Source organism: Tyto alba, unplaced genomic scaffold, assembly GCF_018691265.1.
Source record: "Tyto alba isolate M040663 unplaced genomic scaffold, T.alba_DEE_v4.0 Super-Scaffold_3, whole genome shotgun sequence".
NCBI classification, from domain to species: domain Eukaryota; kingdom Metazoa; phylum Chordata; class Aves; order Strigiformes; family Tytonidae; genus Tyto; species Tyto alba.
The window spans coordinates 4,259,624-4,271,865 of NW_024881304.1; the positions used below are offsets into that span (position 1 = coordinate 4,259,624).

At 36.3% G+C, this 12,242-nt stretch overlaps 1 protein-coding gene across 10 annotated transcripts in view; it reads left to right on the plus strand.

The window, feature by feature from the left end:
• Positions 1-12,242, plus strand: part of CACNA1D (calcium voltage-gated channel subunit alpha1 D) — a 233,244-nt gene that overhangs the window by 155,768 nt on the left and 65,234 nt on the right. For 8 of the 10 annotated variants that reach the window (XM_032984250.2, XM_032984245.2, XM_032984247.2 and 5 more), the window contains 7 exons: positions 469-589; positions 1,651-1,765; positions 2,476-2,545; positions 3,167-3,236; positions 4,060-4,204; positions 5,955-6,084; positions 8,928-8,987. In XM_032984250.2, coding sequence (XP_032840141.2) covers positions 469-589; positions 1,651-1,765; positions 2,476-2,545; positions 3,167-3,236; positions 4,060-4,204; positions 5,955-6,084; positions 8,928-8,987 — 711 coding nt within the window. Of the gene's footprint in view, positions 1-468; positions 590-1,650; positions 1,766-2,475; positions 2,546-3,166; positions 3,237-4,059; positions 4,205-5,954; positions 6,085-8,927; positions 8,988-9,067; positions 9,128-12,242 lie in introns of all 10 variants that reach the window. The other 2 variants (XM_032984246.2, XM_032984255.2) reach the window with 2 other exon arrangements.

Below are 12,242 nucleotides of genomic sequence, written 5' to 3' on the forward strand. Positions count from 1 at the left end.
TAGCCAGTCCCTGTTAAAACTGAAATTAGGTTGACCAATTTGCAGGACTAACAAATTCAAAGTTTTCTGGCCACTATTTCAAAAAAAGAGAACATTAAAACATAGACTGACGTGGTTTTCAAGAGTGATGAACATTTGTGGGCTTTACTACATATGTGGCATTACTGAAAATCAAGGCTCTTACTTTTGCATGCCAAAATCAGTAAAATTATAGGCTTCTATTTTTATTATTTTTGCCTTTCAAGTTCAGTGATTTAAATGCATGTCATAAAATAAAAGCTAGTGGAGTTAAACCCAAGCTTTCAGGAGATGCTTATTTAAATGGAAATTTTAAAACAATGGATGAAGATTATGATATTGCTTTATGTATACAGAAGGTTAGCCTCATTGTGTATTGTGGTCAGAGGAAATGCATTTCTCTATTGCTCTTTTTGATCTTGAGTTACTAATAATACATCTGCTTCTTAGATTCTAACAGGTGAAGACTGGAATGCTGTTATGTATGATGGCATAATGGCATATGGTGGCCCATCATCATCAGGCATGATAGTCTGTATATATTTCATTATCCTCTTCATCTGTGGTAACTGTATCCTTTGCACTCACTGGAAACATCTCCAAATGGGCTTGTGTGCCAGGGAAATATGCAAGGTTTCTCCAGGAGAGAGTAAATTGCAATGAACGTGCAAGCGCATTCAAGCATGTGCTAAGTCCTTTAAATAGACTTTTCTTTGTACACCCATTCCCTAATGAATGAAACTCCAGTGATCTCTGAGTCCATCTCCATCCACTGCAATGGCAGAAACCAGAGAATTTTTTCTTTCTTCCTTCAGTGGAAGAACAGACTTATTCTACCTGCTTGTCTCTATTTGACATCTCTCCCTCTGAAAATGCATGGATGTAGTCTATCTCTGTGGCAGTAATTTCTCATTCATCCTTTTGATTCTTGATATACCTCTGTTAGTTCTGACCCACACTGACAGTGGAGCCCGCGATCCACTGTATATTGCAAGGACTAGATGAGGGAAATCTGCACCAAGAAATTCTGAGTCAGTTAGGATTAAGTCTGCTGGAGCATTCTTCTTCCCTACCTTCAGTGTACTCGAAATACTTCCTTGGCCCCAGGTAGCACCAGAAACTAGTGTCATTCTCAGAAGTTCTCAAAAGGTCAGGAGGTGATAAAAGGGCAAACGCATTCTATTTTCTGTACTATATGGCACTTGTATCAGTATTTGTACTTAATTGATATGGACTGAAGTACAGAAGTACAGAATTTGATACAGATTGTTGTAGACACAGAAGACAGCGCATTATAAAAATGATTTTTTCAAAATGCCTCAACAGTCTTCACTTTTAATAGACAGTGTTTCATATTTGAAACTTGCTCAGGCTAACATAAAGTTGAATTTAGTTTATTTAGTATTCTGCTATTTTAGAATCAGTGACCCTAATGGATCTCTGCTCTTTTTACATCCAGTATTAACCTAGTCCATTAAATTAGTGTTATTTGCACTACACTCCAGCATCACAAATCTCTACACTGTAGGTTGGGAACATGTGTTTTATATCTCTCACATTGTCAGTGTTTATGCTGATAATAAACCAAACAAGTATAGTAAGACATAATGTCCTTAAAGTGACTTGAAATAGATATCTTGCTAAATGTCTTCTTGGCCATTGCTGTGGATAACTTGGCAGATGCTGAAAGTCTTAATACAGCTCAGAAAGAAGAAGCTGAAGAAAAGGAAAGGAAAAAGAATGCAAGGTAAAACAGCATGGGCATGTTGAATAAGTAGGAGAGGGAAAGAGGAGGGTACTGAATTCTTTCATAAGGATTTTCTTTAGTTATATAAAGGTCTCTACCATTTTCAAAATATATTGGACTCAGGGAAAAAATGAGAGTTTACCTAGACATTAAAATAAGAACCAATTACTATGATTTTAGATAAAATTTGGATAGTAATTGGGAAAGTGGGGTGAATTAAGGACATAGAGATAAGCCAACTGGTATTTGAACATAGCAACAATAGGATTTATTGCGCAATTAGAACAAGAATGTATCTGTTGTTGCCAGTGCACAACTCCTCGTGGAATCAGTCTTCAAAGCCTTATATAGACAAGAAGAAAACCTTCCTTTAGAGTTAGTGCAGGCCTGTTGAAGTCAATGCAAGTTGTTTGTATGAGTCCAAGGGCACAGTTTATCCCTCTAGAGAGGAGTAATGACCATACATTGAATTTTTTAGGGATTATCTTCTGGAATTGTACTGAAAATTATAATCTTTTAAATGGATCATTGCAGCCAAATGCAATAGATCGTAATGCTCTGACACCTGCAACTGTGCAAATAATTTAAAATATTTTACTATATGGTTTTTAGGTATGCTATCTTAACTTTTTGTAGAATGAGTATAGTTCACTTAAAATCTTGTGTCTTTGCATGATGTGCTTTGTAATTGTTACTGCATTGTTTTGTAGAAAAGAGAGTCTGGAAAATAAAAAAAGTGAGAAGTCAGAAGGTGACCAAAAGGATCCCAAGGATAGTAAGGTGTTTATTCTAAAAATCATCTCTTTTCTAAGAAGCATTTTTACTAATTTTGCTAGTGAGTCCTTTTCAAGATTGTTGTGCATTGTACAATTTCTTTTATGACTCCATCATCCCTACATTTTTTTCCAGGCAAAGGAAACTTAGTTCTGATGCTTTGCATCCTCATGGAGTCTCTTAATCCAGCAAATCCTTTTGGTTTCAGGACATCCTGAGAAGGGAAGCTCACAGAGTATGAAATGTTAGAAAAATTGATATTATTTTAGGATCCCTGTGGGTATTTTGTCTGATAAATCCAATCAAAGACATTAGTGAACAATAAATTCAAAGTAGAATGTTCAGATATCCTTGGTAATTTTTACCAAAGCCTGCTGATTATATTCCGATTGTGACCTACACAGCCAGAAGTATGTGGAGACTATAGAAAAATCATCTTTTAAAAATATGTATTAAACTGTCAGGTCTCCTCTGTTCTCAGTTACGCTGTTTCAGAAAACTCATACTAAGCTTAGGTATCACTTTCCTGATCTCAGAAGCTTATTTGGTTTGCTTTCTGTTGAACTTTATACTGCAAGCCATATTTAAATTTACTTTTCTTCTTGTGCATCTCTTTCATTGCTGTAGGTAACAATTGCTGAATATGGAGAAGGAGAGGATGAGGATAAAGATCCCTATCCACCCTGTGATGTACCAGGTATGTGAATACCAGCCAGAAGACAAACACATTTAATTTTGTTTGCTAAAATATCCTGAACTTGCTCTTCCTGAACACTGAATCTGTTCCTTTGAAGTTGATGAAGTTGTGCTCTATTATCAGTGGATAAATGGGCCTGTAAGCTGCTAAGTATTACCTTTTTCTGCAGCTTCCTTTTTCTGCAGTACAAACAGTATATGAGAGTTAATACCATGAGCCTGAAGACTGCTGTGGTAATACTACCTGGATGTGAGAGCAAAGTTTTCCGAAACGTTTGGCAAAAAAGGACATTCCAGGCCTGCCGATGTTTGGTCAATTTTGTCTTAGCTGATTCCAGTCCAGTGAACATACTTACCTAAAAGTCAGTTCTGTTTGATTGCCTGGATGCCTATTACAGAAATCTGTTCTACCTTTTGAGTGCGCTCAGTGCTCAATGAGTGCGCAGAGCTCAGGCGTGGACACCCCTACAACACAGCTAAGGCATGGACTGACAGTCAGGGCTTAAGTGAGCTTAAATTGGGCTCCAGAGCCCACGTGCAGGGCTTGTGAGAGGGGTCCCCAGATGGGGCTGGCGAGGGCCAGTAAAGCCTGTTAGTGCACACAGGGCACTTATTCACACACCCATATATGCACATAAACATGTATATAAGTTTGTGACAACTATATGGATGTTCATATATTGATTCATAGATTTTTTAAATCATGCTATGAATATATATTTCCTGTAAGTCATAAATACTTAAATACAAGCCATGCTTTTGTATTGTTATGAACAAAACCTCAATTTTTTTTATTTTATAGTAAAAAAGTGTTTAATTTAAAGTAGGTGAAGATGAAGAAGATGAGGAGGATGAACCAGAGGTACCAGCAGGCCCACGTCCCCGTAGAATATCAGAACTACATATGAAGGAGAAAATAACACCAATTCCTGAAGGGAGTTCCTTCTTCATTTTCAGCCGCACCAATCCGTAAATATAATTTTGAAAAATACTGTTTTAGTCCATCAAGGTTTAGCAGTGAAGGAACAGGCCTCCTTCTAGTGAGGACAGGAATAGAACTCCAGTATCTTCAACAGGAGAGAGATTGGCTTCTCTCCTAAAATTTTCTGAATGACTTAGTAAATGAAAAAAAATTTATATATATATATATTAATATATATATTAATATATATATTAATTTACTTCCCACTATTGAAGATAACAGCATTTTGTACATATAGTCTATCAAGCCTGCACGTCTGAAAAGTACCCTTTAATGTATATTAGCTATTTAGTGTGTTAGTCACTGTGACATAAGATCTGATCATCTTTCACATGTGATAGGATTCCTAGTAAACTAAATTGTGGATCAATACAGGTGAGGAAAGAGAAGAGAAAATAGGAGAGAGAAAAAGAGAAAGGATGTATATATTCCTCTTGGAGTAACAGCATTTTCCAAATCTCAAGCAAACACTGAAAATAAAGACAAATGATTTTAAAAATCAAGAAGAATAAGAGTTGAATTTTGGGGGGAATTTGAATCTCGCCACTCAGTCTAACTACAGAGCATTTGCAGTTCTACACTGATGAAGAAAGCAAGCTTCAGTAGTCCATAAAAATTGTTACTGATTGTTGGGTGGAAGTGAACAAGTGAACTAAATTCAGTTCCTACAGAATGAATGTAGCTTTTACATTTATATGTGTTATTTGGCACAGAAGAATGCTGTCTTCTCAGTGGTAGAGGTCATCACAATTAAGTTTAGAAGATGGTGTGATGATCAAGATACAGTGTTTTGGGCTTGTATCTTATTCATTGCATGGGTTGTCTAAAGCTTGTCAGAATTTTCACACAAACTGGAAAGAGAGCTATTTAAACTAGTAATTTTAAGAACACATATGCTGAACACAAAAACATTAGATTTGTTGAACATGTCAAATTGCTTTTGGCCTCAACTAATGCTACATATTCCCAGGCCAAAATGGCGATCTTGCTCAACTAAGATACTGTATACTCAAATCATCTGCTTAATTACAGGAGAACAAATTTTTCCCAAGAACCTTCTGATTCTTCAGCAGAATTTAGACAACTTCACTGTTAGTCATTTATGAACCAGATCCTGCCTTTTTGCTGATTTAATCCTGGACTTGCTCTACCAATGTGCTCAACAGCATTTGTAATAGCCTTAGGCTTAGTGACTCTAACCATATGCACAGTTCCACTTCATGTTATGTGGCTGAAACTTAGCAGCTCTGTAATCTACAACACCCACTTGTAATTTTATAAGAAAATCTTCACAGGAGATTCTGATTTGGGTTGAATCTCTAAGTAGCACAATGAGATCTGCAGCCGAGGCCACATCTAACCAGATGAGTATTTTTGACACATTAAACTGGGGGTCTGAAATGGCTTATTATCTAGTGTTGGTCCTTTTGACATTGTCCTCTGTATATGCTGCACAGTGATGCAAACACATTCATAACCCACTGAAAACCAATAGGAGCTCAGAAGTCTTCTCTCAAATTCCTTCGATAAGTGCATCTTCACCACAGGTGGATTGGATTTTAAATTTATTTACATTTTTAGAAATCAGAGCTGTAGCTTCAGTATTTGCACTGCTTTCAGCGGCTGCTGATTGCTCTGTTCTGTTACTGTTGGCAGAGTAATAGAAAACATGTTGTATACTAGCCATCTGCTGACTTCTATTTGCACACATGGTATATTTTTGTATCTCTTCTTCAGAATTCGAGTGGGATGCCACAGACTCATCAATCACCACATCTTTACCAATCTCATCCTTGTCTTCATCATGCTGAGCAGTGCTTCCCTAGCAGCAGAAGATCCAATTCGCAGCCACTCTTTTCGAAATATTGTAAGCCCTTCATTTTTATGTCTGAAGATAAATATACCCTCACAGGAAAGCAGTCTTTTGGGACTAGCGCCTGGTTTTTAATTTTCAAGTTAGAAACTTTCCTTTTCCTTTCTCAAGTCATACATTTATATATTTTTTTTTGCTTTAAAAAACATAAATCTTTAAAGAGAAGTAGCTTGATTGATGGAATATCTTAGGTATTAGAACCATTTACTATGTACATAATATTTTTCTTATGTTAGATATAAATGTATCAGAATAAAATATGCTCAAACTGAGCATAATCTTTATAATTTGAATATTTTTTTCATCATTTTCAGGTGACCTACATGATAAGCGTTTCCTGACTTGCTCTTAGTGTCTCTCAGTGTTTGACACTGATTTAAAAATGCAAATTAAAATTATCATTGTTTATAACACGTTGTAAACAGACTCTGACCTGTCCTCTCTTCTCCTTTGTTAACTCTGTTATATGGTCTTGGAAAACTCAGAATATCACTCTGTTAATGAGTATATGATTCGTAAGGATATTACCCCTTCTTTCAAAGAAGGTAGTGTGGCCACACTAGTGAGTTGGAGTACCACCACATTGGACCTGAAGATCCTTGGATTCCTGATTAGACATATCAGAAACTAAACAAGTTTCACTTTTTTTCTAAACTCACATGCAAGATGAGGATCAGACCATGCCCAGATCTTGCCTTAATTCAGAGTCAAATGCCATTTCAACCTATATACAAACCTGAAAATTTGGAAATGTTTCTGCATCCTTTTTTAGATATACTTGTAGAAACAAAATATTTGTAAGAATATTATGTTAAGAAATGTCTATTATTCAATAAAAGTGTAGTTTATGTGGTGGGTAAACATTTGTGTTCTAAAACAAATTCCTGAATCACTCATTTTATATTCTTTATGTAGTAGAAAACTTGCCTGTTACTCAAATGCACAATTATGAGACAGGGAAACAAAAGTAAATCCACTCTCATGACCATTAATGCTTGTCTTACGCTTGTTGCACTTGTATTAGTGGTGAAGCAATCCTCTCGTTTTATTGTGAGTTGTGCGTGCTTTAGATTAGATGTCAAACAGCTGAGAATATGCAACTTGGTAATAATCTGCGGGGACACTTGGGATGCTCTGACAGAACTTCCAGGCCTCTCCCTCTTAGATATAAATCAATCTGTATTGCCATGGAGTTAGAGAAACAATTCCACCTCTTAATGGAAAGATGGGCTTACTAGGTCAGGAGAGGCTGTATCACTCTAGTGCTTGCTAGTGTAGATGCAGACTCTGAAAGTCCTCTTTTGGCTGTTGACATTTTCTGAGCACTTTTTCAGTAACAAGAGTAAAAACCAAAAAGCTAAAACTTCCTTCAAAGGTGAAAAGAGGTCAAAGCACAGAGACAGTCTTCATGTACTATTCAGTAGAGCTGTATGCTTCCCATATCTATGAAATTGGACAAGTGCAATCTTATGAATAAATCACACTAATGGGTAAGAGCTGGTGGGGAATACTGAAATTGTTATTGTAGGAATGGCTTGAAGGGCTGATAGTTGTTTTTGTAACTTGAGAAGTACTAGGAAAATGTAACTGGAGAGCAGTGGTAACTGAAAGGATTATTCCTATTTGGGACACAGGCAGGTAAAATGTGAGAGTGATTTCAAGAAGCCATTGCCGCCTTCTTGAACAAATGCACCAGGCCTGCATATTTTTCTTGTTACTACCTTGAATGATCACATTCCTTCAACCAGACAGCTCGACAAGGGAATGAAAGTTTACAAGCTTGAACACCTTCAAACATTTTTTTTCTAACTCTAGAATTAATTCCTCACTGTTTAATCCTTGTTGAATGGCTTTAATATTTCCCTATTTTTTCAGCCACATCAAGGGACAGAAGGATGTGATCTTCAACTGAACATGAGGGAAAAAAGTTATTTCCTTTCATATCATCTAATAGGAATACTTTCTTTTGTGTTGTCTCTTTATTTTGTTTTTCCTTCCCATTTTAGTAGTTGGTGAACTGCAGGCAACGTGTTTCTGTGCACAACTGCTAGCTGGATTGCTGGATCCTTGAAACTAAACTAGTACCCTACTGCAGTGCATATTGATTGCTAAATTAGGTGCTAGCGATATGGCCACCTTGAAGGGATGAAAACTTTGTCATAGTGAGATATATGGCAGTGTTCCTGTCGGAAGCAGTGAGGTCAATATCGCATCCACAATCTTTTTAAAAGTTTGCATACCACTATGCAACTTATGTGGGTTCTTTCAAATTTCCTACAAATAAATCACTGCTGTATCTTCCAAGTTCCAATCTTCAGAGTTATAGTGCTGATTTTAAGTAATTTAGTTATTCATTAATTTGCTTTGTGACATTCTAGCCCAGTCTATACAGGAACAATATAGTGCAGCAGAATGTGGAATGATATCCAGTCTAGAAGCATCCATTGAAGTTTTATTTTTTGATGCAATACTTGGGTAAAAAAATTAAAAAGACATTATTAATAAGGATTTATTCTTTGTGTAAGATTCTATATCTCTACTAAAGGCTGAAGAAAGTACCTGTGAACGGTGATAGAGGAAAGTCTGAACTGAAAAAGTGTTGTTTATTGGGCCCGTTAACTCTTCAGGGGTGAAATCTAATATCTAATCACAGTGGTATCTGATAAATTTTGAAGTAAATAAAAATGGTTGCACAGTAGCTGTTTTTTTAAACTACTTTGTCTAAATTCCCCATCTGCCTACTTAGATTAATTCAGGTGTTGTTGTGCATGTGGTCTAAATTGTAAAAATTTATTAATAGATGGATTTCTTACTGTGGCACATATTATACCTTGCAGATACTTGGTTACTTTGACTATGCTTTCACAGCCATCTTTACTGTTGAAATCCTGTTAAAGGTAATGCATTGTTAATTGATCCTTGTTAGCTCAAAAGCAGCTTTAGCAATAATGTTTGTAACTTTTTGTTTACCTTCCAGATCCTAGGGTATGCAGATTATGTCTTCACTAGTATGTTTACATTTGAGATCATTTTGAAGGTAACAGGTTTTTAAAGGAAGTTTGTTTAAAAGGATTTTCCTTGTGTGTCACCTGCCAAGAAAAGGCACTTGAAGTGTTCTTCACCTTTTCTCTAAGCGATCAAAGCTACAGTTTTTTTAAACCAGAGGATTTTTTTATTTGACAGTTCCTCATAGTTTTGATTGGTTATTTTTTACCATTGGGTGCATGAAGAAGCTGATTTTTTTGTCATTACATCAATTTTTTACCCTTTTTAAACTTGAAGTTGTCAGAAAAGGGAAAAATAATTCACTACGCATGAGCTTTTTCTTCTCTTTGCTCTGGCATTTCTAAAAGAGATAATCAGTCTTTCAAGGAGGGAGCATGTAATTTCTCATTTCTCTTGCTGAACTATATTCACAGAGCTAAAATAGTAGATAACTATTTTCTTGCAATAGGACTTGCAAGATATCTTGCCTTTATATACTAAGATACTTTGCATTTATCTTGGGCATACATTTAAATACACAGAAAGGCATAAATATGCTTGCTTAAATGTATTACCCATGCATGAGTCAAAAGTTGGCATTTTAATGTATAGTTTGTGTACTGATTATTAAGAATATCCATTGGGCTTACTCAGATTTTAGATATATGAGACCTACTCTGGCAAAGAAGCTATATAACTAAGGATTAGGTTCACATGTAAGAAAATCCTGGACAAAGAAATCAAAATATTTTTTGGAATTTGCGAAATATTTTTTCAGTGATTTACACATGATTCCTAAAAGTTTCATGCTGTGCATATTCACCATGAGTTTTTGGTTGAGTAATCCTGATCTGTACACTTAAGAATTTCTGGTACACTAAGAATCTGTACATAAACTTTGCATTTCTTGTTGAGAATTAAGCTTAACAAAACCTCTTCTCCCAGCTTTTGCTCATATTGCTGTGCATACTTTTCACAATGCAATGATGCAATGATGAAATATTTGGGCTGTTTACAAGATAAGCTGTACTGTATAAAAGTGGACTATTTTTATCTTTGCGAATATTCTTTCAGACTTACATTTATCCCCTTATTTCTCATTTTCAGTGGTGAGGAGCTTGCTATACAATTCCTTATTCTTATAATATTTGTATCATTATAAAATAAATACCCAGTGTTTTGCTGCTAGAGAAAGGCCAAACTAAGGGAAAGAATGAAGCACTGAAAAAACCTGTGTCATTAGATCAAACTAGTTCCTAACTCTGAATTTGAGAAGTCATACAAAAAATGTTACCACCATTTCTGGGGCAGAAGAATCAGTAAACTTCCACATGCACTAAGTAGTGGATTGTATAGCTCCTGCAGTTCCAATTGTGTTTCTCTAGGAGACAGAAGAATTATACAGCATGGCATAAAGAGGAATAACTGAATGTGTTAAAAAAAGCAACATTCTTACTAACTGCGAAAGATTCTGACACTAAGTGATTCAAGAGTTATCCAAGGGAAGCAGGAAGCTCTAGAGTTTGGGCTGCTGAAATCTGGCAGATTGCAAAGAAACAAGAAGCCCATTATAGTCGGAATATTAATGCTCCTGACTCTACTTTCTCCATGAAGCTCTGCTGTTCTGTACACTCACATGTATTTATAAAGGAAAATAAAATTGTACCGTAAAAAAATGTGATGGACAACAAGAGCATGACACACGTACATATACGGTGCCTGCTGCTTTACTAACATATCTCAGACACTGGCTTTGCTTGCTTATGGCTGGAGTCCTCCATGTCTTCTGTGCTGGATTTTGTGCTGTGCTTTCCACAGTATCCAAGTCATACAGAAGCTGTTTGTGTTCTGCAAGGAGTAGATTCAAGGCTAGGCCTGCAGTAACAGCAGCATTCCTTATTTTCCGGGCAAATAGTATATGAAATTGAAATTAAGATAACCAGAGGCAATATTACCACCTGCAGCAAAGAAGCTCAAAAATGTCCAAAAAACAAGCATTAAAACAGAATAACTCTCAGCATATGGAGTCTCCCTGTGCTCTATCTGATTGACTGCTCTGCAGACATGAGAATTTCCACATTATATGGTGTCGAATATATGAATGAGGATACGAAAAACCAAAAAGCTGCAACATCAGTTTAAAGCATTTAAGAATTCTCTTATGTAATCCCTACATGGCATTGAAATCCAGTTTACCATCCTGTTTGCAGTACTTGGGAAACATGAAAACATCAGAGTAAAGGTCGGGTTAGGGCCTTTTGGTTTTAACCCTACTCCAGCTGTGCTAATCCCACACCATTTAAACCAGTCCCCACTGGTGTGGAGTTACAGGCAGGAGGAAAGGAGCAGCACCCGTGGTACCCTGGGAGCTCAGCTCAGTGAGTGTCCTGCAGCATCTGCTCCACTGAAGGCTGTGTCACAGCGCTCAGCACCTCAGATCCCCTCTACGCTTTGCTTCGGTCTTGATCTGTGCAAAGAATGAGTTGCTATAGAGAGTTTTAGTCAAATGCTTCAGCTGGGGTTTGTAGAGTTTGAAATATTAATCTCTATATAATGATGGAGAGATATGTGCTTCACCTGTATATTTGGGTTAGCATATCCTTACTTTTGTGGCAGTCTTTACATGAAACTTTGTGTGCTGCTAACTGATAACATACGACAGTGTAAATGAGTATTTGTAGATAGGCATAAGTTGATATTCAGGGTTATTTTAGTGTTCAACTCCCACTGCTTTTTTAATGAGTTTAGCCATCAGTACAGCTGTAAGTGAAAAAAGCTAGGAATTTATTTGAAATGTTATAATATAACTACATTGTATCTCTCATGTCACGGCATAGGTCAAAGCTTTAGGATTTTTATTGTTCTAACTCTGAGGAATGTTTAGTGTTTCGATCACGAGAAAAGAAAAGTTAATATGAGAAAAAGGAAAGAAAAGCTTCCAAGAAAAATGTATCTTTTGTAGTTTGCATTCCTTTGCAGGTATATAGCTTTCAGTGATGCTGCAAAAGGCCTGCAAGTTTGTGCACATGAGTAGTGACACAGTAGACTGAAATGGCCATTGACAGTAACTCTTTTCTATGTTGCAGAACAATCTTGAAAGATGTAATATTCTGCTGCAAGAGGAAAGGAAATAAAATCTTTTAAACTCCATCTTGATGAACAGAACA